The sequence below is a fragment of the Saccopteryx bilineata genome, chromosome 1, assembly GCF_036850765.1.
Source record: "Saccopteryx bilineata isolate mSacBil1 chromosome 1, mSacBil1_pri_phased_curated, whole genome shotgun sequence".
In the NCBI taxonomy this organism is placed as follows: Eukaryota; Metazoa; Chordata; class Mammalia; order Chiroptera; family Emballonuridae; genus Saccopteryx; species Saccopteryx bilineata.
This window is the reverse complement of record NC_089490.1, coordinates 86,023,663-86,046,079: the sequence shown is the minus strand read 5'-3', so window position 1 is coordinate 86,046,079 and position 22,417 is coordinate 86,023,663. Positions and strand designations below refer to the sequence as shown.

At 47.7% G+C, this 22,417-nt stretch overlaps 1 protein-coding gene across 4 annotated transcripts in view; it reads left to right on the top strand.

The window, feature by feature from the left end:
- The window catches only part of TEF (TEF transcription factor, PAR bZIP family member), a 32,561-nt gene extending 14,689 nt beyond the window's left edge, over positions 1-17,872 (top strand). For all 4 annotated transcript variants that reach the window (XM_066256995.1, XM_066256978.1, XM_066257005.1 and 1 more), the window contains exons 2-4: positions 5,194-5,508; positions 12,768-12,988; positions 14,322-17,872. In XM_066256995.1, the coding sequence (XP_066113092.1) occupies positions 5,194-5,508; positions 12,768-12,988; positions 14,322-14,537 (752 nt within the window). In that variant the 3' untranslated portion in view covers positions 14,538-17,872. The remainder of the gene's footprint in view (positions 1-5,193; positions 5,509-12,767; positions 12,989-14,321) is intronic.
- The last annotated feature ends 4,545 nt before the right edge of the window (positions 17,873-22,417 follow it).

The window sequence follows — 22,417 nt, the reverse complement described above, 5'->3', positions numbered from 1 at the left end:
CTACTAGGTACACACTGGAGATTTTCTGAAAGTGTGTCTTAGGGTTGCTGTTCAGGTGGGGGAGAGGTGTCAGGAGAAGGGATATGAGAGAAGGGACACACTCCTGAGGTGGAAAGTGCAGCCAGGCAGGTGGAGGGATGAAGATAAGAATAAGGCCACTGAGGCTGTTTTTTTGGGTTGACCCAATACTTTGGGGCCACAATGGCAGAGCTGGGCTACATCTTGTTTCCTAGGCCACAAAGGTCCCCAGGGCCTATGTGGAAAGCAGATTGGGCCTTGTTTTTTTGGCCTGGGAACGTGAGGTTCAGGGAGCAGCAGAGTACCACCCATTGTACTTTTAGATGCACAGAGGTATGCTTTCAGTCTGAGACCTTTGAATTACCAAGAGCCATCAGTGTAGTTTAGAGAGCTGGGAAGAAATAGGCCTTCTGTGATTTACCTGTCTTGGAGAATTTTCTTTTTCAAAAATGCCATCTCTTTTCTTTCCTGGGTGTGTTCTGAGGCTTCCATTCCTATGGCTTGTCACCATTGAGATATAAATAACTTCAGCATATCAGGTGAGGCCAGGCTTTCTCCGCCTGCTTGGGGATCTCATGCTCAGACCCTTTTGTTTGTTTTTTAATTTATTGATTTCAGAGAGAGAAAAGAGACAAAACAGTCTGTTTATGTGTCTCACTGGGGATCAAACCAGAAACCTCTGCATATCCGGACAATGTTCTAACAACCAACTGAGCTATCCTTTCAGGACCCCCTTTTCTTTGGTTGGGTTTTTTGTTTTGTTTTAATTTAAAGAACTTTTTTTTTTTATTTACAGAGTCAGAGAGAGATGAAAAGTATCAATCATCAGTTTTTCGTTGCGACACCTTAGTTCATTGATTGCTTTCTCATATGTGCCTTGACCGTGGGCCTTCAGTAGACTGAGTAACCCCTTGCTCAAGCCAGAGCAACCTTGGGTCCAAGCTGGTGAGCTTTTGCTCAAACCAGATGAGCCCGTGCTCAAGCTGGCAACCTCGGAATCTTGAACCTGGGTCCTCCGCATCGCAGTCCGACGCTCTAGCCACTGCGCCACTGCCTGGTCAGAACCCTTTTGTTTGTGGGGGGAGGGTATTTATTTTTATTTTTATTTTTTTAGAGACAGAGAGTGAGTCAGAGAGAGGGATAGACAGGGACAGACAGACAGGAATGGAGAGAGATGAGAAGCATAAATCATTAGTTTTTCATTGCGCACTGCAACACCTTAGTTGTTCATTGATTGCTTTCTCATATGTGCCTTGACTGCGGGCCTTCGGCAGACCGAGTAACCCCTTGCTGGAGCCAGCGACCTTGGGTTCAAGCTGGTGGGCTTTTGCTCGGGGTCTCGAACCTGGGTCTTCCGCATCCCAGTCCGATGCTCTATCCACTGCGCCACCGCCTGGTCAGGCCCTTTTGTTTGTTTTTAAAGTGCTGCTTTGTTCTGAATCTGGGGCTGAGACAAGCTGCTGGAAGAGGTGTACATGTTTGTCAGGTTCTTGTTCAAAATTGCGAAATAAGAGCCATCCATAACAATAATCCTACTTTACATTAGCGGAGTGCTCACAAAGCACTTTGACAGAATCGTATTTTATTTAGTCTTCCACAGCAGTACTATTAATTATCCCCCATTTTTCAGGTGAAGAAAGTTGGGCTCAAAGAGGTGAGGATGCTTCCTTAAAGTCACATAGGTAGGCCTTATAACTCTCAGTCTGGTGCTCCTTACTGTATCACTGACAACTGTTAATATCAACCCCTCTGACTTGAGTGATGGGCCTAATTCTTTATCATCTTTTACAATTAAAACTCCATCTTAGGCCCTGGCCGGTTGGCTCAGTGGTAGAGCGTCGGCTTGGCGTGCAGGGGACCCGGGTTCGATTCCCGGCCAGGGCACATAGGAGAAGCGCCTATTTGCTTCTCCACCCCGCCCCCCTCCTTACTCTCTGTCTCTCTCTTCCCCTCCCGCAGCCAAGGCTCCATTGGAGCAAAGATGGCCGGGGTGCTGGGGATGGCTCCTTGGCCTCTGCCCCAGGCGCTAGAGTGGCTCTGGTCGCGGCAGAGCGCTGCCCCGGAGGGGCAGAGCATCGCCCCCTGGTGGGCAGAGCATCGCCCCTAGTGGGCGTGCCGGGTGGATCCCGGTTGGGCGCATGCGGGAGTCTGTCTGACTATCTCTCCCCGTTTCCAGCTTCAGAAAAATACAAAAATAAAAAATAAAAAAATAAAAAAAAAAAAAACACTCCATCTTATAAAACTTTTATTAAAAATACCTTAATTGCTTAGGTCAGGCAAAATCTGGACTTACTCTTACTTGTTCTTCTATGTGGCTGTTTTTTATCTTCTTCTGTCTCCTTTGATCCCGCGGCCCCGCCCAATATAGATCTGAACAGAATGTGGAATCAAGACCTCTGGGAGAACAGCAAGGCCATCTGGCCCACCTATCCCACCAAAGCTTGGCTTTCTAACTTGCCATTTGGTTTTCAACCAAAGTCTGGTACCGAAGGTAGTTGCAAGAATTCAGGTTAATTTGTATTAGAAGCCATAACCAAATTCTATTTGTTCGTTTCCTTTTTGTTTTGTTTTTTTAGGTGAGAGGAGGGGAGATAATGAGCCAGAGACTCCCGCATGTGCCCCAACCAGCAACCCCATCTGGGGCCAACACTTGAGTACCAAGCTATTTTTGAGGCTGATGAGCTCCAGTGGAGCTATCCTCAGCACCCAGAGCCACACTTGAACCAGTTGAGCCACTGGCTGTGGGGGAGAAAAGGGAGGGAAGGGGGGAGGAGCAGATGGTTGCTTCCCCTGTGTGCCCTAACCAGGAATTGAACCTGGAACGTCCATGTGCCAGGCCAACGCTCTATCTACTGAGCCACCAGCCAGGGCCTGTTTGTCTGTTTTCTTCACACACTGGGTTTATCCATTTTTATTGAACCAACAGGCTTTTTGGCTGGCTATGGTCTGCATGTTCATGCATGATTGATTGATTTCCAACATAATCATATTTAATTTCTCTTTTTAACTTCAGAATCCAGAGTTCAAAGTTTTCTCCCTCGATTTGAAAACCCATTATGAACTTGTCATTTTATCTCCCACTTCTCCCATTAGCCACCCTGTCACTTTTATTTCCTTCTAACCTTGTCACATTTCTCTCTTGTCTTTTTTTCCTAATTTGCTTTCTTGGATAGCCACAAACATAACTTTTTGACTGCTAATTGATTAGTTTTGCTTTGAATGGTAGCAAGCTTTCTTCTTTAGCTCCACTCTCTCCTTCTTCTCAGAAAACCCACCTTCAGTCTTCTCTGCTTATTCAGGGATAGACTTCTCTTGAAATTGTTCCTCTGAGCCCTGACCAGGTAGCTTAGTTCGTTAGTGTCAACCCAATACGCTAAGGGTGCAAGTTCAATCCCCAGTGAGATTCAACCAATAAATGCATAAAAAAATGGAACAACAAATTAATGTTTCCTTCCTATTCTCTCTCTCCTTTACCTCCTCCCCCCCTTCTCTCTCCCTCACTCTCTCCCTACCTCTTTTTTTTTTTCTCTCCCTACCTCTTACCCCTCTCCTTCCTACCTCCCTCCCTTTCTCCCTTCCTTTGTCTCTTTCTCTAAAAATCAATAAATAAAAATCTGAAAGCATAAATGCCCTGGCTGGGTAGCTCAGTTGGTTAGTGTCATCCTGATACATCAAGATTGTAGGTTTGATCCCTGATCAGGGCACATACAAGAATAAAGCAGGGAATGCATGAATGAGTGGAACAACAAATCCATAATACTCTCTAAAATCAAGTAAAACAATTTTTTTAAATCTTGCTCTGAAAAAGGTCCTGAAAAGAGAGCTTTGTACCCTCTGTATCTGATAAATTTAAAGGTAATCTGTGTGCAAACCCAGCATTCTCCATTCTGTACAAATTTTCCCATGGCCCACAGCCTGCTCCTGTGGTAGCCCTGAGATCTAGAAATGAATCAGACACAGTCCCTGCCCTCAATGACTTTATAGTAGTAATGTATGCTTGCCATTTTCCAGGAACTCTCTACTTTTTTCCTTTCTTTTTTGAATTTATTGATTTTATTTTTATTTTATTTTTTTTTAGAGAGGGGAGAGAGAGAGAGAGGAGAGAGGAGAGAGAGACAGGGGGGAGGAACTGGAAGCATCAACTCCCATATGTGCCTTAACCAGGCAAGCCCAGGGTTTCGAACTGGCAACCTCAGCATTTCCAGGTTGATGCTTTATCCACTGCGCCACCACAGGTCAGGCAAATTTATTGATTTTAGAGAGGTAAGAAGGGAGAGGTACATTGGTCTGTTCCTGTATATGCCCTGACCAGGGATCAAACCAGTAATCTCTGTGCTTCAGGACAACTATCTAACCAACCAAACTATCCAACCAGGGCTAACTGTAAAATACTCTCAAGCCCTGGCTGGAGAGCTCCATTGTTTGGAACATCACCCCAAAGCGCAGAGATTGCCGGTTTGATCCCCGATCCCCGGTCAGGGCATATACGGGAACAATCCAATGTGCATGTCTCTCTCTCTTCCTCTCTCCTTCTCTCTCTCTCTCCCTCTCTCTTAAGATCAATGAAATAAACATGAAAATATATGTATATATACTTTCAAATGTTATTTCTAGTCTACACTAAAGAGGAAGGTTTATTATTTACAGTGGATGACACTGAGTCTGGAAGAGGTTAAATAACATAGTTGTACATCACAGCAACTGAGTGGCAAAGCTGGAATTCTAGCCATAGGCTGGGTTGCTATGGAGAAGCATAGATGGAGGGGATAAGAGAGGAGAACACAGAAGTTCTTGGCCTGAGGAATCACCCTTTTTTTTTTACCACAGAGTAAGATACCAGTAATTAGAATCAGAAATTCTAGTTCCTCCCTATCCCTTTCTCTTCCAGGTGCTAATTCCACAGGCCATTCTGAGTTAACCATTTAGGACTTAGAGCTTGTGGTGAGCATTCTAGGAAGCCCAAGTGTGAATGAGGACATGCTGCCATTTCCAAAGGAGACCAGTGGGCCTGGGCCAAGCACCAGGTTATATCTGGAGAACACAGTGGGCTCTTGAAATGCAGGGGATGGAAAAGGACTCAAGAGAGATAGGCCAGCTCTATGAGGTTCACTGCTCTCCTCCTGGGATTGAATTACTCTCTTGCATGGTGTCTTACCATAGATTTTGTATTTACAGATAAGGAAAAGAAGGAAAAGCTGGAGGAAGACGAGGCTGCAGCAGCCAGCACCATGGCTGTTTCAGCCTCCCTCATGCCACCTATCTGGGACAAGACCATCCCATATGATGGCGAATCTTTCCACCTGGAGTACATGGACCTAGACGAGTTCCTGCTGGAGAATGGAATCCCCGCCAGCCCCACCCACCTGGCCCAGAACCTGCTGCTGCCTGTGGCGGAGCTGGAAGGGAAGGAGTCGGCTAGCTCTTCCACAGCATCCCCACCATCCTCTTCCACCACCGTTTTTCAGCCCTCTGAAACCGTATCCAGCACAGGTTGGTGATGGGCCTTTGGGCAGGGCTCCCTGTCTCATCTAAGGAAGTCCACTTCCTACTAAAGACATCTTATATCCATACACCCTATGAGCCCCTTCTCTGGGGGGGGGGGGTCCTGGTGGGCCTGCTATGTGCTGAAACCCTCTGCTCCCCACCCTTCAGTACAGTCTCCAAGACTGAAGAAAAAATAGTCACATATGGTGTGGGAGCCTTTCTGTTGGTTGGCATGCTGCAGATAGGACAGGGGGCAAGAGCTTCCAGTCTGAGGCTTTGCAGGAGAGAAATCCTATTCTGCATTTTTTCCTTTTTTTTTTTTTCTTTTTAAAAAACATTTATTGATTTTAGAGACAGAGGAAGGGAGAGAGTGACAGGAACATTGATCTGTTCCTATATGTGCCCTGACCAGGGATCAAACTGGCAACCTCTGTACATTGGGATCATGCTCTAACCAAGCTATCCCGCCAGGGCAATATAAGAGTTCTTGTAAAAAATAACAAAAATACCGATTTTACATCTGAACTTGATAATAAGTTTATCAGCATTTAAATTTCCAAAACGTTGCATAAATGCTACTGTTTTAGTTTGTTTGTTTGAATCAGGATCCAAACAAGACTCACACGTTTCATTTAATTATGTCTCTTAAATCTCTTGTAATCTTTTTTTTTTTTTTTTTTGTATTTTTCTGAAGCTAGAAACGGGGAGAGACAGTCAGACAGTAAGACAGACTCCCGCATGCGCCCGACCGGGATCCACCTGGCACGCCCACCAGGGGGCAATGCTCTGCCCCTCCGGGGCAGCGCTCTGCCACTACCAGAGCCACTCTAGCACCTGGGGCAGAGGCCAAGGAGCCATCCCCAGCGCCTGGGCCATCTTGGCTCCAATGGAGCCTCAGCTGTGGGAGGGGAAGAGAGAGACAGAGAGGAAGGAGAGGGGGAGGGATGGAGAAGCAGATGGGCGCTTCTCCTGTGTGCCCTGGCCGGGAATCGAACCTGGGACCCCTGCACGCCAGGCCGACACTCTACCACTGAGCCAACCAGCCAGGGCCTCTCCTTTTTTTTTATATATAATTTATTTGTTGAAGAAACTAAGTCATTTATCCTGTAGAGTTTAGCACATGGCTGGATTTTTCTGTCTATAGTACCTGTAGTACCATTTACTATGCTTCTCTTCACCATGTTCTTCTGTAAACGGTTAGGTCTAGAGGCTTCAGCTGATTCCAAGAAATTTTTGTTTGAAGATAGCTCATTTTTGTGCTGGTTGGGTTGTCCTTAAAGGCTAGTTTCATGTGTGAGTAGGGGCAGAGTTGGAAATGAGCCCCCATCTCTTGTACCTTAGATCACCTAGGTGACATTTGCCTTTGATTTTGTTTTTACGTAAACCTTAATTAACTATGGCATACAAAAGTGCCCATATCATAAGTATGCAGCTTGATGAGTCTTCACAAAGTGAACCCACCCATGTGACTTTAACGCATATCAGAGTATAGAACATTATTGGTGTCCCTAAAGTGCTTTGTGACCTCACCCAGTCATTACTCTTCAGAAGTGACCACTCTTTATTTCTATCACCAAAGATTCTTTTTGTCTATAATTAACATTGTATGAATTGGATTGTATATTATGTCCTCTTTTTTGTTTTTAACTGTTATACATTGATTACATTTATACTCACATTTATAGGTTTCTTTTTTTTTTCTTTTTCCAAGTGAGAAGAGGGTAGATAGAGACAGATTTCTGCATGTGCCCCGAGTGGGATCCACCTAACAACCTCCATCTGGGGCTGATGCTCTACCCATCTTGGGCCATGCTCACAACTGAGCTATTTTTAGCACCTGAAGTGGAGGCTCCAGGGAGCTATCCTCAGCACTTGGGACCAATGCTCTTGAATCAATTGAGCCATGGCTACAGGAGAGGAAAAGAGAGAGAAAGAAGGGAGAGAACGGCGGGGTGGAGAAGCAGATGGTCACTTCTGCGTGCCCTGACTGGGAATTGAACCTGGGACATCCACATGCCAGTCCAGTGCTCTACCGCTGAGCCAACTGGCCAGGGCCTCATTTATAGCTTTCTATAGCAAGCTGTGTAGTACGCACATAAATTATGTGGACATCAGAATCTCTTTACACTAACAACATAGATTTACAGAGCATACTTAGGAAATACTGCTGAAACAGAGAAAAGCCATAATACAGGTGAAGTAAGATTTATATTGAAGAATTATGCGCCTGACCAGGCGGTGGCACAGTGGATAGAGCATCAGATTGGGATGTGGAGGACCCAGGTTCAAGACCTCGAGGTCGCCAGCTTGAGCGCAAGTTCATCTAGTTTGAGCAAGGCTTACCAGCTTGAGCCCAAGGTCACTGGCTCGAGCAAGGGGTCACTCGGTCTACTGTAGCCCCCCGGTCAAGGCATGTATTAGAAATCAATCAATGAACATCTAAGGAACTGCAATGAAGAATTGATGTTTTTCATCTCTCTCCCTTCCTGTCTGTCTGTCCCTATCTGTCCCTCTCTGTCTCTGCCACAAAAAAAAAAAAAATTATGCACATGGCAGAAATGAAAGAATTCCTCCTCTTAATTTTTAAGTTTCTTCTATAGGAAAGACATAAGTAAGTAATGTGCATTCTTTTGTGTCTAGCTTCTATCCTCAACTTTGTTTGTTTGTTTGTTTTTTTTTTTGCATTTTTCTGAAGCTGGAAACAGGGAGACAGTCAGACAGACTCCCGCATGCGCCCGACCGGGATCCACCCGGCACGCCCACCAGGGGGCGATGCTCTGCCCATCCTGGACGTCGCCATGTTGCGACCAGAGCCACTCTAGCGCCTGGGGCAGAGGCCAAGGAGCCATCCCCAGCGCCCAGGCCATCTTTGCTCCAGTGGAGCCTTGGCTGCGGGAGGGGAAGAGAGAGACAGAGAGGAAGGTGCGGCTGAGGGGTGGAGAAGCAAATGGGCGCTTCTCCTGTGTGCCCTGGCCGGGAATCGAACCCCGGTCCTCCGCACGCTAGGCCGACGCTCTACCGCTGAGCCAACCGGCCAGGGCTCAACTTTGTTTATGAGAATCATCCATAAACCAATAAATGGTTATACCATTTGACATTTTTATTGTCAAATGGTATTCCATTGTATGACAATACCACAGTTTATCAATTCTACAGTTGATGGACACCAAACTAGCAGTTAGGTGATGCTAGTTTGGGGTTTATATACAGCAATGCCATGAACATTTGTGTACATGTCATCTGGTAAATATATGTGTTCATTCTAGTTGGGCATTTACCAAGGAGTAGAATGACTAGGTCATTGGACATGAATACATTCAGCTTTTTTTACAGAGACAGAGAGAGAGTCAGAGAGAGGGACAGACACAGACAGGAACAGAGAGACATGAGAAGCATCTCTCATCAGTTTTTCGTTGCAACACCTTAGTTGTTCATTAATTACTTTCTCTGGGGCTACAGCAGACCAAGTAACCCCTTGCTCAAGCCAGCGACCTTGGGTCCAAGCTGGTGAGATTTTTTGCTCAAACCAGATGAGCCCACGCTCAACCTGGCGACCTTGGGGTCTCGAACCTGGGTCCTCCACATCCCAGTTCGATGCTCTATCCACTATGCCACCGCCTGGTCAGTCTACATTCAGCTTTTATAGACATTAACAAATAGTGAACAACGTGGTTATAGCTGGACTCTACATTATAGGATGTGGTTTTTTTGGTTTGTTTTTTACATTATGGGATGTTTATTTAGCAGCATCCTTGGCTTCTATCCATTGATGCCAATAGAACTCCCTTCCACCCCACAATTCTTTTTTTTTTTTTAATATTTTAATTGATTTTAGCAAGAGGAAGGGAAAGAGAGAAAAAGAGACAGGAACTTCGATCAGTTCCTGTATGAGCCCTGACCAGGGTTGGAACAAGCAACCTCTGTGCTTCGGTACGACACTTGAACCAACTAAGCTATCCAGCCAGGGCCCACAATTCTTTTTTTTTAATAGTTTTTAGATTTGGAGGGGTTTACTATGTGGGCAGTTAATTTTCTACAAAAATTGACAGTTTTATTTCTTCCTTTCAAATCTTTACACTTTTTTTTTTTAATTTTTTTTTTTTATGTGCCTTGACTGCGGGCCTTCGGCAGACCAAGTAACCCCTTGCTTGAGCCAGCGATGTTGGGCTCAAGCTGGTGAGCTTTTTGCTCAAACCAGATGACCCCTCGCTCAAGCTGGCGACCTCGGGGTCTCGAACCTGGGTCTTCCGCATCCCAGTCCAACGCTCTATCCACTGCGCCACCGCCTGGTCAGGCAGGGCTCACAATTCTTACATAGACAAATATCCCCTGCAGAACAAAGTCATCCCCTGTTGAGAAGTACTGCCTTATTTTATTGGGATTAAAGGTCCTATATTTTCTCTTTTTCACCTGTTCTGTCCTTTTTCACCTCCCTCTCATTTATTTGCTCCAACTACGTTGGTCTCCTTTGCTGTTCCTTGAAAATACTAGTGCTGGCCTCTGCACATAGCAGTGCATTTGATGTTCACTCTTTCTGAAATGTTCTTCTCTCAGATAATCACATGACATCTAATACTTTGTAGGTATTTAAAACTTAGCTTGTGTGCCCTGGCCGGTTGGCTCAGCGGTAGAGCGTCGGCCTAGCGTGCGGAGGACCCGGGTTCGATTCCCAGCCAGGGCACACAGGAAAAGCGCCCATTTGCTTATCCACCCCTCCGCCGCGCCTTCCTCTCTGTCTCTCTCTTCCCCTCCCGCAGCCAAGGCTCCATTGGAGCAAAGATGGCCCGGGCGCTGGGGATGGCTCTGTGGCCTCTGCCTCAGGCGCTAGAGTGGCTCTGGTCGCAACATGGCGACGTCCAGGATGGGCAGAGCATCGTCCCCTGGTGGGCAGAGCGTCGCCCCATGGTGGGCGTGCTGGGTGGATCCCGGTCGGGCGCATGCGGGAGTCTGTCTGACTGTCTCTCCCTGTTTCCAGCTTCAGAAAAAAATGCAAAAAAAAACACAAAAAACTTAGCTTGTGTAATGTCAGCCTTCCTCACTAGAATAATATTCCATGAAGGCAAGATTTTTGCTGATTTTGTTCACTACTCTTTGTTTTGTTTTCTTATTTGTTAGAGAAAATAGAGAAGAGAGAGAAACATTGATTTGTTGTTCCACTTATTCATGCCATCATTATTTGATTCTTCTATGTGTCCTCACCAGGGATTGAACCCACAACCTTGGTGTGTTGGGATGGCGCTCTAACCAACTGAGCTAGCCGGCCAGGGCCTTACTGCTTTTTTTTTGCCAAGACAGTACTTTGCATATAGTAGGTGTTCAATAAACCTATTGATTGAATAATCATTTTGTATGTTTCTATCAGTAGCATTGAACAAGTAGGCCAGAAGTCTAGGTGTTTTGTTTTGGTTTTTTACAGAGACAGAGAGTCAGAGAGAGGGACAGATGGGGCAAACAGACAGGAAGGGAGAGAGATGAGAAGCATCAGTTCTTCATAGCGGCTCCTTAGTTGTTCAGTGATTGCTTTCTCATATGTGTCTTGACCGGGGGCAGGGAGGCTACAGCAGAACCATTGACCCATTGCTCAAGCCAGTGACCTTGGGCTCAAGCCAGCGACCTTTGGGCTCAAGCTAGTGACCACGGGGTCATGTCTATGATCTCACACACAAGCCACACTCAAGCTGGTGAACCCGCGCTCAAGCTGGTGACCTTGGGGTTTCAAACCTGGGTCCTTCGTGTTCCAGTCTGATGCTCTATCCACTGCATCACCATCTGGTCAGGCCCAAAAGTCTAGGGGTTTTTTTTGTTTTGTTTTGTTTTTTAATTTTTTTTTAAGACTTGATTCATTTTAGAGATGAGAGAAAAAGAAAGGGGGAGGAGCAGGAAGCAACAACTTCCATATGTTCCTTGACCAGGGCAAGCCCAGGTTTCAAACCGGTGACCTCAGTGTTCCAGGTCGATGCTTTATCCCAGTGGTCCCCAACCTTTTTTGGGCCATGAACCGGTTTAATGTCAGAAAATATTTTCACGGACAGGCCTTAGAGTGGGACGGATAAATGTATCACGTGACCGAGACAAGTGTCAAGAGTGAGTCTTAGACGGATGTAACAGGGAATCTGGTCATTTTTTAAAAATAAAACATCATTCAGACTTAAATATAAATAAAACGGAAATAATGTAAGTTATTTATTCTTTCTCTGCAGACCAGTACCAAGTGGCCCACGAACCGGTACCGGTCCGCGGCCCGGGGGTTGGGGACCACTGCTTTATCCACTGTGCCACCACAGGTCAGGCTAGTCTAGGTTTTTTTAAGTACTGTAACTTATCTCTAACAGCCTTTGAATTCTGAAAGTGTCTTTAATCCAATATCCACTATAAAGAAGCAGCCAAGTAGGGCAGAGAAGAACCCTAGACTCAAATTTTATTTTTTTATTTATATATGTATCTATTTATTCATTCATTTTTTTTAGCGTGAGAAAGAGACAGACAGGAAGGAAGGGAGAGAGGAGGAGCATCAAATCATAGTTGCTGCACCTTAATTGTTTGTTGATTGCTTTCTCATATGTGTCCAGCTGAGCTAGTGACCCCCTGCTCAAACCAGCAACCTTGGGCTCAAGCTATCAACCTCAGGATTTTGAACTTAGGTCCTTAGTGTCCCAAGCTGATACTCTATTTACTGCGCCACTGCCTGGTCAGGCTAGTTTCAAATTTTAGTACAGTCATATACCTTCTGAATTGGCCCTGGGAAAACCGTGTCCTTTCTCTGAGCCTTAGCTTGTTCACCTGTAAAACAAGGTTAACATTCATCTTTCAGAGTTGTCATAAGACTTAATGAGCACTGTGACTAATAGGTCTCTAAGGATTCAAAAGTGGAAGCTGTTTTATTATTCAGTCTGTGTCCCTAACCCATTATAGCTCTTGGTTATAGTTCATGGAGAGATTTTTAACTGTTTCTCCTTACTTGAGAGATTGAAACCACAAGGAGATAGTGATTTAATGTTTTGCTTAATATCTATGGGAGAGAAAAATCAGAAAATCCTGTTTCCTTTTGAGCATTTTTTTTCCTAAAGGGAAGGATTCTTTCTGTGTTTGTGTTGATTTGAATCACATATGCTGACCTGGCTCGGGGGCTGGTGCTATATGGTTTTTCTTCCCTCCAGGTGGCAGTGGCTGTGCAGCAATGAGATTCAAGCAGGTATCTGAGTGTATGACCTGAGTCTTTGCCGTCCAATTGGTGCATCAGGACCACCTGCCTCTGTGTCTTTCAGAATCCTCTCTGGAAAAGGAGAGGGAGACACCCAGTCCTATCGACCCCAACTGTGTGGAGGTAGATGTGAACTTCAATCCTGACCCTGCTGACCTGGTCCTTTCCAGTGTGCCAGGTGGGGAGCTCTTCAACCCTCGGAAGCACAAGTTTGCAGAGGAAGACCTGAAGCCCCAGCCCATGATCAAAAAAGCCAAGAAGGTCTTTGTACCTGATGAGCAGAAGGTAATCTGGTATCTGTGTAAGTGAAGGTACAGCATTGGTTCAAGAGCCAAGAGGCTGTGCTTTCTCATGTTTGACTTTGTCTGGACAATCTTCCTGTGTTGTGGACACCATTTAGAAATATATTAGTTCAGTGTATAGAATCATATCCTACAGCAGTTGGTAGAAAGAAAGGGAGTTAGGTGGCATTTGGCCTCAGCATGACTTCCTGTAGCTTCTCTGTTTCCTTACTGGCTGGTGGCTGTGTTTATGTCCTTGCTTTTCTGGCTTTAGCCCAGCCTTTGGGCAAGAGCTCACTAGGCCACAGGAACTGGGCTGAACAAGCCTTCGCTTTGAAGGACAAAAGATAGTTGTATGTTGCCATCCCCAGGGATGAGAAAACAACTTTCAAGCTAATGGTTTTATAGGAGTTGGAATGGGGAAGGAGAGGAGGATTTTGCAGTTTTCCATCCTTTCTTGTGGAAAACTCACAAGAAGGACCTTCCATCTAAGCTTTGGAGTTAGGTAGAGCTGGGTCCAGACCCTACTTTTTTTTTAGATTTTACTTATTCATTTTTAGAGAGAGAGAGAGAGAGAACAAGGGAAGAAATAGGAAGCATCAACTCCCATATTTACCTTGACCAGGCAAGCCTAGGGTTTTGAACTGGCGACCTCAGCATTCCAGGTAGATGCTTTATCCTCTGTGCCACCACAGGTCAGGCCCAGACCCCATTTAGCCATGTAAAACTAGCTGGTCCTCGGGTTCCTCATTTGTAAAATGGGAATAACTGTACCTGCCTCTCAGGAGGTTTCTGAAGCTTTCACAATAATGGCAATGAAAATGGTAAACCTTTATGTGGTCCTTAGTATTGTTAGCACCTTGTATATTCACTCATTTAATCCTCAAACAACTCTATGAGGTAGTTGTTATCTTCATTGAAAAGATGAGGTCCTGAGACATTGAAGGGTTAAGGAACATACACAATTCCACTGCTTGTCAGGGCCAGAGCCAAGATTTGAACTCGGGACAGGACCTTAGCCATAACCAGAATGACATAGGGCAGCATGGTATAGACAGTGCTTTATTTTGGAGCAGCACAGAGCAGGCTCCCAGTAAATGGAGTCCTCTTCCCTCTACTACTTCCTACCAAGGGGCTGTGTTTCTCCTCCTGGGGAAAGGGCAGGGCTCCTTGTTGCCCTTGGCATATACAGTTCCTTCCCTGGGTCCCAGCTTTCATTCTGGCTGCACAAGATGAGTGATATGAGGAATCTGGGGTGTGGAGTGCTGGCTGGAGGAAAAAGGTTGGGTTCCCTTGTGGGGAAAGTGGAGAGACCAACAGAGGACACTTCCCCACAGGATGAAAAGTACTGGACGAGGCGCAAGAAGAATAATGTGGCAGCCAAACGGTCCCGGGATGCCCGGCGCCTGAAGGAGAACCAGATCACCATCCGGGCGGCTTTCCTGGAAAAGGAGAACATGGCCCTGCGGACGGAGGTGGCTGAGCTACGCAAGGAGGTGGGCAAGTGCAAGACCATCGTGTCCAAGTATGAGACCAAGTACGGGCCCTTGTAACCTGTGCCCACGCCCAGGCTGCGCTGCCTGCACCTCAGCCCTCTGCCTGGGGGCTCTCTGAAACCCCACCCACGTGTGGAGACTTATGACTCGTCATGGGCAAATGGCCGCACACCTGCTCCAGGAGCAGTCACGTTCAAGCTTCATTATCACATGGCCAGAGCACGTGGCGACTTCCCTGGGGGTCCAGCCTTCTTACTGGCAGGGCTGTGAGAGAATCAATGTAGTTGGGTGCATCAGCCTTAGTTTCTATTCTTGGATGTCCCAGTTGAATCGAAAGGGGACCTCTGGAGTACAGATCTCCTTTCCCAAGGCGCTCAAGCTGCCCTGACTTCCTCAGTCTCCAACCTGGGCCATGGAGGCCCGTCTCCACAGAATGAGTCCATTGTTGTCGCACTTATGTCTTCTCAGGTAGTGGGGTGTGTTTCCAGATGGGCTGCGTCTGTGGTCCACCTTACCTTCCCCAGAAAGTGAGAGGATACATCATTACCATCTTCCTGAGCTAGAAAGACACACCAGCTCCTCGGCAGTGTCTGCATCGGTATCAGGCCGCCGGAGCAGGGTCTTTGCATAGCCTGGGATGGGGTTTCGGTCTGGGGCCTGCAGCAAAAGTTCACCCGACCATTCTTAGCTTCCACACCCCTTTACTCTTGTGGCTCTGAGGCCTGGAAGCCAGGGAAGAGGTGCTGGCAATCAGCTCTCTCTGTGTTTTGTCTGCTGTGAAGGAGAGACTCCCTGGTCGGCCAGTGTCTGGGCTTGGATCATAGGGTAGAGGGCAGCCTTTGTATCTCTTCTTTTCCAGGTGACTTGTGGACATCATCTGCATCTCGTTTGTCCCACTAGACTGGGCCACTTGGCTTGTTCCTTTTCACCCAGTGACCAATCTCAAATCTTGGATTTAAAAGGAAAACTCCCCTTATCTAGGAAGGTTAAATTCCTGGAGGTAGGTAGGATGCACCTTTGTTCAGAAGGTAGTGTTCAGAAAAGGGCCTCCACAGCTCCTGACACTGGGAGGGAGCTGAGGCATGTGTCTCTCTTTTGTCTTGCTCTGCTCTCTGATATTGGCCAGGCCAGAGGAAAGCAGAAGAGGACTTCCCCATTCTTGGCTTCAAGATTCCTCCCCTGTGTAAGCTGCCTAGAGGGTACCTGCTGGGCATGGCACCTGGCCAGGGGTCACCAGGATCACAGCACAACTCATGGAATAGCAGGTTCTTGGGACATTTACATGCTGGAGTTCCTCAGTCTGGTCCCTGAAAATGTGGGCCACCCACACAGCCATGATATGTGGAGGGATTCTTGCAGCTGTGGCTTCACTGCCTCACAGCTGCTCTTCCTTGTCCAGTGGGACTCATTCTTTTGCTCTGCTCTGGAGATTGAGGAAATCCATGGAACTCTCTGCTCACTGGTCAACTGAGGAACCTGCAGATGGGTGTATTTATTGGCTGAGGGCTATGCAGCTTGTGGTTAAGAGGGGTCAGAGGTAATAGGCATCATTTGTCATGCTTACCACTGGCTTTAAAGTGGTAGCTCCAAGGCCTGGGCTCTGACCCCTAAAGAGTTTTTATAACACATTAAGACCTGGGAAAGTCATCCACTGTCCGTGGACTGCACCCAGGGGAATGCCACGGCCCTCTAGATACCTGCACACTGGCCTCTCTGGGGGACTTGACAAGGGTGCCTGAGGCCAAGGGAGGTCACCGCCTCCCTCCAGGCCCCTGACTTTTACTTTGTGGTTCTATAAAAACCATGTTCACACTTTTCACTCTATTGTAACCACAACAGGGCAGTTGCATCCAGCATGTCAGTGTCCTGCCCTGGGCAGCTCGCCCGCCCGGGCACTCTCCCTCTGGTCTGGCTACCCACCAAAAGGGCAGTTCTCATTTTGTTACTGGTAGAAGAGCCTCCAGCTTAAAAGCTCTTCATTTTCTTTGGCCTGAAAGTATATGGTTTGTGTTTTTTTAGTTTGTTTTTTTTTAAAGGATGGAGACTTAATCTCTGAATGGCATCTATGTTCTGACCCCAGCAGGTGGGATAATGGCCTGACACTCCTCTTTGTCCCACCTTCTGCCTGTTCAGTGCCCTCCCCTCTTCTCCCCAGGCACTGGGTGTCTGGTTCCTTCCCAAAGTGCTTACTGGGAAAGTATGTGGTTGCTGGCCTCCTTTAGAAGAGGCCGTTTGAGTCAGGAGCCTAGTAGGGACAGGAAGGAGAAGTCCATGGAGGTTGATGTGTTGGGGAAAAGGAGTGCTCAGGAAAGTGTGTCTCCTTCCCAGGCCCAAGAATTGAGTCTTTGCAGAAGAGGTTTGATACCTGCTAGTTTCCATCATGGAACTAGGGGAGTCTCCGTGACCCCTCCCCATCTAGGGGCTGACAGTCAAAGACTGTGGCTCCTGTGCTCAAATCTTCGACATCTAAAAAGCACTGGAGGCCAGAGAAGCCAATGTAATGGCTTTACATGGATTTGTGATGGGGCGGGAAACACCATCCCTTCCGAAGCCTCCTGTCTTCAGTTTCTTGGCAGCCTCATTGCAACCTCAGGACAGACAAATCATGAATGAGCTAGAATATTGCAAGAATATACATAAAATAAATGTATATTTAGATACAGAAATATATATATTTAGAGAAAAAGCTTTCACGGTGGCCAGCAGCCTTGTGGAGGACCTGGGTAACTCTTACCCTTGGCCAAAAGGGAGAGGTTTGCCTGGATCCTGAGGTTGGAGAAGCACTGAGCAGTGAATCTTGCCTGGGTGTGCTGTGTCCCTGGATGGGCAACTCCTGCAGTCCACCAGCCTGCAGCAGTTTGGCAGACATGGGAGCCATCAGAGGAGGGTCCCTTTGTGCTGGGCAGCTCACCATCCAGGGCCCTGGGAGCTCTGCCTCACATAACACAAATGGTCAAAAGCCCTTGGTTTTCATGGCAAGTCCCACCCCAGAGCTCCTTTAACATCTATTAATTAAGTGCAATAAAATTTTCTAGAAAATGGCAAAGATGACTTCCAGGTGGATATTGCTATCTTATGGTATTGGGGATGCCAGATCACCACTTGGTTTTATTTTTCTAAGTGCATGTGATATGTTAGAGTGTGTGGGGCTCTGCGTCCACCCCTGGGAGCTGGCATTCCAGTGAGCCCCTCTTTCTTACCTTTGTTGGGGAAGGAGACAAGGAGAAAATTCCTTCTTCCCAGCTGGCGAGGGCAGAAGCAGACCGAAGCCCATTGGCCTTATGTGCGTGTGTGCGTGTGAGTGTATCACTGCTGGTGGGCCGGAGTGATGTAGGGAGGGAAGCCGGGAATGTAACCTTTTCAAAGCAAAATTAAATATTTTGAGACGAGAATTGTGGGGGCTGTCTTTTCTGTCCTATTCCCTTCATGTTTCCGCTGTGTGCATGTTGGCTGAGGAGCCTGAGGATCCTCCCTGTCACCCCTGCATCACTAGCCAGGCCCGTTTGCCAAATCACCTAACCACTCTGTGCCTCAGCTTCCTAATTTGTCAGATGGAAGTGATCCCCCCATACTTACCTCAACAGTTTACTGAGCGAAGAACACTATCAGACCAAATGCAGTTTGAACAAATAAAAATGCTGTACAACTGGGAGAAAGACACCATGAAAATATTCCCAAATAGAAAGCACTGGGCAACTTTGTAAAAAATAAACTAGGCTGAAAGACTTGTGTCTTGGTTGGGGGTGGGGGGTTTCTGGGGCTTTGCCTTTTCTCCTTTTGCCAGATGTTTTGCCTGTCTATGGCCATGAGACCTTCACAGTTAAAAAGCAAATTTATACATGGGTGTAGCCACTTGCAGGGTATCTGTGCTGTTGTTACTGATCATTCAGCACTGGTGTTCTCAGGTCCCCTGCTCAAACCTGGCCCAGACCCCCATGGGCTTTCATCCAGGTGTGGGGAGGAATAAGGTGCATCAGCCTCGGCAGTTTGTCTACAAGTCCCCCACCACCTCCTCTAGCTCCACCGTCTCTTCATCTGTCTCCCTCTGCTGCCTGAAGTGTGGAGCCAAGGTACCTGCTTCCTAAGGGAGGCCTGGAAGGGCTGTTTTCTTAAATCAAGACTGCTGTAGACCCTGGCTGGTTGGCTTAGCTGTAGAGTGTCGGCCCAGCCTGTGGAAGTCCCGGGTTCGATTCCTGGCCAGGGCACACAGGAGAAGCATGCATCTGCTTCTCCACCCTTCCCTTTTTTTTTTTTTAATTTTATTTATTCATTTTTTATTATTAGAGAGAGAGAAGAAAGAGATAGGGAGAACAGAGGAGAAGCAGGAAGCATCAACTCCCATATGTGCCTTGACCAGGCAAGCCCGGGGTTTCGAACCGGCGACCTCAGGGTTCCAGGTCGACGCTTTATCCACTGCGCCACCACAGGTCAGGCCACCCTTCCCTCTCTATCTCTTCCCCTCCTGCAGCCAAGGCTCCATTGGAGCAAAGTTGGCCAGGGCACTGAGGCTGGCTCCATGGCCTTCCCCTCAGGCACTAGAATGGCTCTGAGTGTTGCGGCACAATGCCCTGGAGGGGCTGAGGAGCATCACCCCCTGGTGCATGCCAGGTGGATCCCAGTCCAGTGCATGCAGGAGTCTGTCTGTCACCACGTGCCCCCCCCCCCCCGGCTTTTCACTTCCGTAAAATACAAAAAAAAAAAAAAAAAAGACTGCTATGTCCTACCTCCCACGCTGCACAATATTTGTGCTCAGGCTCCCTGTTGCTTGAAGGGCTGGAAACCATTTGTAATTTTGTTTCTAAGGAGAAAGACATACATTTGGAGTTTGGAGACCTGCTGGCAAGGTGGACTTTTTTTAAAATGGTCATTTTACAAATAAACATTGAGGCTCAGAAGAGCAAAGTGATATACCCTAAATCACAGCAGCAGAGCTAAAATTCATATCCGAAGTGGATTTTCAATTTTTCGAATTGCAATTACCAAAACAGTAACAGCAGGCAGACTATTCCCAGCCTGGCATCAGGGCAGTATCTCACTCCTTGCAGCTTACAAAGCCTCCAGCTCAGCCTCCCCCTTATTCTAGCTCCTGTATCTGGAGCACCTACTACCTTATCTGTAGAATGGGCAGTAGCCCCCAGGTTCAGCACATGGCAGCTGTCATTGTGGCAATGATGTAGGTACTGACATACATGTAGATAAATCCTCCATTCCTAGCAGCTGTGGGGTCTAGCCAGAGTCAGACCAGCTGTGTGACCTTGGGTAAGTTACTCCACTTTCTTGAGCTATCTCTATGATGTATATTTGCTACTCAGTGAGTGCCTGACACAGTTCAGCTCTCCTTCCCACCTCACAGCTCCCTGGAGGACAAATTTTCCAAAGTTAAACATAGGCTCCCTTCCTTGAGTGTTCCCATCTACCAGACAGCCTGCGGCTGTGCCAGGCTGTCCCAGCTGGCAGCTCCTGGCGTCAGCAGCTAATCCGGGAAAGCTGCCAGCCAGAGATAAGGGTGAGCAGCAAAGGAAATCAGAAACAGGTTTTGAGGTGGATGCCCTCAGCCAGCTCCTCCTGTGCTCTCATCAGCTTCCCACTTCAGTGAACTCTTTTTTTTTTTTTTTTTTTTTTACAGAGACAGAGAGTCAGAGAGGGATAGATAGGGACAGACAGGAACGGAGAGAGATGAGAAGCATCAATCATCGGTTTTTCATTGCGACACCTTAGTTGTTTATTGATTGCTCTCTCATACGTGCCTTGACCGTGGGCCTTCAGCAGACCAAGTGACCCCTTGCTCGAGCCAGCGACCTTGGGTCTAAGCTGGTGAGCTATTGCTCAAACCAGATGAGCCCGCGCTCAAGCTGGCGACCTCAGGGTCTCGAACCTGGGTCCTCTGCATCCCAGTTCGACGCTCTTATCCACTGCGCCACCGCCTGGTCAGGCTCAGTGAGCTCTTTCATGCGCACAGGCTGACATCTCGACCCCGTGGAGCAGGAGCCTTCTGTGGGTTGTTTCTCTGTCAGAAAGAGCTGGGGCCGCACAATGCGCCACACTCGGCCTCCCCCAACCTTGAGGCTGCGGGTGTCTCCAAGCTAGGTAGGAGCATCCACTTGGGCCCGGATTCCAGGCTGACTCCAAGTTCAGACTAGAGGCAGAAGGGTCAGCAGGGCCTTGGTGCTGCCCCTAGCCTGTGCTGTCTCATGTCAGACACGGAAAACAAAGGAAGAAGGGGTCCCAGCCGGTCCTCAGATCCTGAGCTGGATTCACTATTCCCCACTATTCTGTTGTCCCAGCCTCATGGCACCCAAGGATGGGGATCCCTATTTTACAGGGAAAATTGAGGCTCAGTAAGGTCTTAGGTGACTTGCCCAAGATCTCACAGCTGCTAAGCATAAGAGCTAAGATTCAAGCCCAGGTGTGGTGACTCCTAAGCCCAAGCTCTTTCTGCCATCTCAGTGATCTCCTGACCAAGGTGCTGGTGCTGCTTACCCCTGTCCACCCTGGAAGGACACCTCACCCCCTACCTCCCTTGGGCCAGTAGAGGTCAGCCAGCCAAAGCAGCCAGACCATTGCCTGATCTGGCATCTTTCATGGGCTGCCCAAGCCACCCTGGTCAGCAGCAACCAGGTCCAGTCCCAGCAGTTGTTGGTGGGCAGGAAAAGACTTTTGTTCTACATGCTGGGCCAGGACCTTCGCAGTGAACACATTTGACAAATGTGGAAACAGAGGTTCAGAGGGGAAGTGTCTTCCCCAAGGTCCCACTTCTTCACCCCCACCCTCCATCCAACCTCTTACTTGGTCGCCACCCACGCCTGGACCCATCACTCCCTCTCCTTTCCTCATGGCATCTCCTCTCTTCTTGGGTGTGAAGATTGGAGACTTTGGACAACAAGGACCTTAGAAGTTATCACATCCAGGTCCTCCCTGAACAGATGGGGAAGAGACCCAGAGAGGGTAAAAAGCTACCCAAGGACACACAGCAAAATAAAACTTGGGCTAAGGGAGCCTATATCTCCACACTTCCCATCTCCCTGGAATCACACTGAAGCTAGGTAGCCCTTTCCAGGAAGGGCACTGGCTGTACCTACTCCTACTGGATCATGAGCTGTACATAGAAACCTGGGCTTGCCTGACCTGTGGTGGCGCAGTGGGATAAAGCGTCGACCTGGAACACTGAGGTTGCCGGTTCAAAACCCTGCACTTGCCTGGTCAAGGCACATATGGGAGTTGATGCTTCCTGCTCCTCCCCCTTCTCTCTCTCTCTCTCTCTCTCTCTCTCTCTCTCTCTCTCTCAAAATCAATAAATAAAATATTTAAAAAATAAAAGAAACCTGGGCTCACAAATTGGACCTCATTGCCAACTTGCTATGTGACTTTCTGCAAGCCTTATCCCTTTTGGAGCTTCTTATTCTTCATCAGTGCCATGGAGATCAGGATCCCTCCCCTGCCCACACATCAGGGTTGCTGTGAAGTTCATATAAGATGCTGAACAGAAACCTCTTGTAAATTGTAAGGGATGAGACACAGGACAAGACATGGGTCAATGTCCCAGGCCAGCACATCTGGGACCCAAATGGGATGAAGGGTGCCTCACCCCACCCTTTCCCCCACATCACATACAGTTACCTTCCCCCACAGACTTGCCAATGCCTGCAATTCTGTTAGAAAAGCTGGCTGGGGGGTCAAGAGTGAGGTAAGTAGTCTGACCAGGCGGTGGTGCAGTGGATAGAGCGTCGGACTGGGATGTGGAAGACCCAGGTTCGAGACCCTGAGGTTGCCAGTTTGAGTGCAGGCTCATCTGGCTTGAGCAAAAAAGCTCGCCAGTTTGGACCCAAAGTCACTGGTTCGAGCAAGGGGTTACTCGGTCTGCTGAAGGCCTGCGGTCAAGGCACATATAAGAAAGCAATCAATGAACAACTAAGGTGTCGCAATGAAAAACCGATGAT